Genomic DNA, 863 nt, shown 5'->3' on the forward strand with positions numbered 1-863 from the left:
ACTATTTTGTGGATTTGTTTCTGACAAAGTGGAATCCTCTTGTTTATTACTATTGTAGCTTTCAACAGGACAGAGAACAGTTTCTTCATTGGTTTCTTTTTCAAATCAAAGAGGTCAAAGTGCAAGATTGTGAACATGCTATTTTCTGCCATCAAAAGGAACAGATGCTGGCTTACTGGTGTCATCACTTCCAGCAAGGAAAGCTCTCATGAATTTGCTTGACTCCACCATAGAAGCTGCAAATTATGCACGTCTTTTGCGTCCCTGTGCCTCACTTTATTTTTTCGACATAATGGGCTAAAAGAATAAATTAATAAGTACTGACTACACTATTTAGTTGCAACATGCAAATTGTCAGATGAAAGGAAGCATTCTACTTTCCTAAGTTCCTAACCACAAAGTATATTTAAATTATACAATTATAGTTGAAACTCAGGACTAGTTAGGCACATCTGGACCTGGTTTCACTTTAACTGCCATTATTTAGACCACCCATACTCATGTTAATTAATGTAACACAACAGTAAGAATATCAATGCAGATGAGTGTATATGCTGGTAAATCATGCTTATGAGCACCATATAAATTACTGACAATTGCTAAATCACATTTAAAAACTCAATAGGTTTAACTACACTACAGGAGACAAGTCTGAAATTGCTGGAATGAAAATTACACACACTGTGGAGAATGGTGTAATCATAACATAACATAAGCCTAGAGGCTCAAAGGCTATATTTAATATTAAAGGTTTTGACAGAATGAGAAAACTTAAATATAAGCTAACTAATTAGTGGTGCTAGATTACAGTTCCTAGATTAAGTCGCTGGTACATCTAGATCTAACATTCATGTTAGACCTGT

At 34.8% G+C, this 863-nt stretch overlaps 1 protein-coding gene across 1 annotated transcript in view; it reads right to left on the minus strand.

Annotated features, from left to right (window-relative positions):
• Window positions 1-863, minus strand: part of LOC106460931 (protein slit-like) — a gene marked incomplete at its 5' end in the record, with an annotated part of 55,542 nt that overhangs the window by 38,832 nt on the left and 15,847 nt on the right. Inside the window, one exon of the mRNA XM_022387731.1 lies at window positions 276-297. Coding sequence (XP_022243439.1) covers window positions 276-297 — 22 coding nt within the window. The remainder of the gene's footprint in view (window positions 1-275; window positions 298-863) is intronic.

This window comes from Limulus polyphemus, unplaced genomic scaffold (genome assembly GCF_000517525.1).
Source record: "Limulus polyphemus unplaced genomic scaffold, Limulus_polyphemus-2.1.2 Scaffold865, whole genome shotgun sequence".
In the NCBI taxonomy this organism is placed as follows: domain Eukaryota; kingdom Metazoa; phylum Arthropoda; class Merostomata; order Xiphosura; family Limulidae; genus Limulus; species Limulus polyphemus.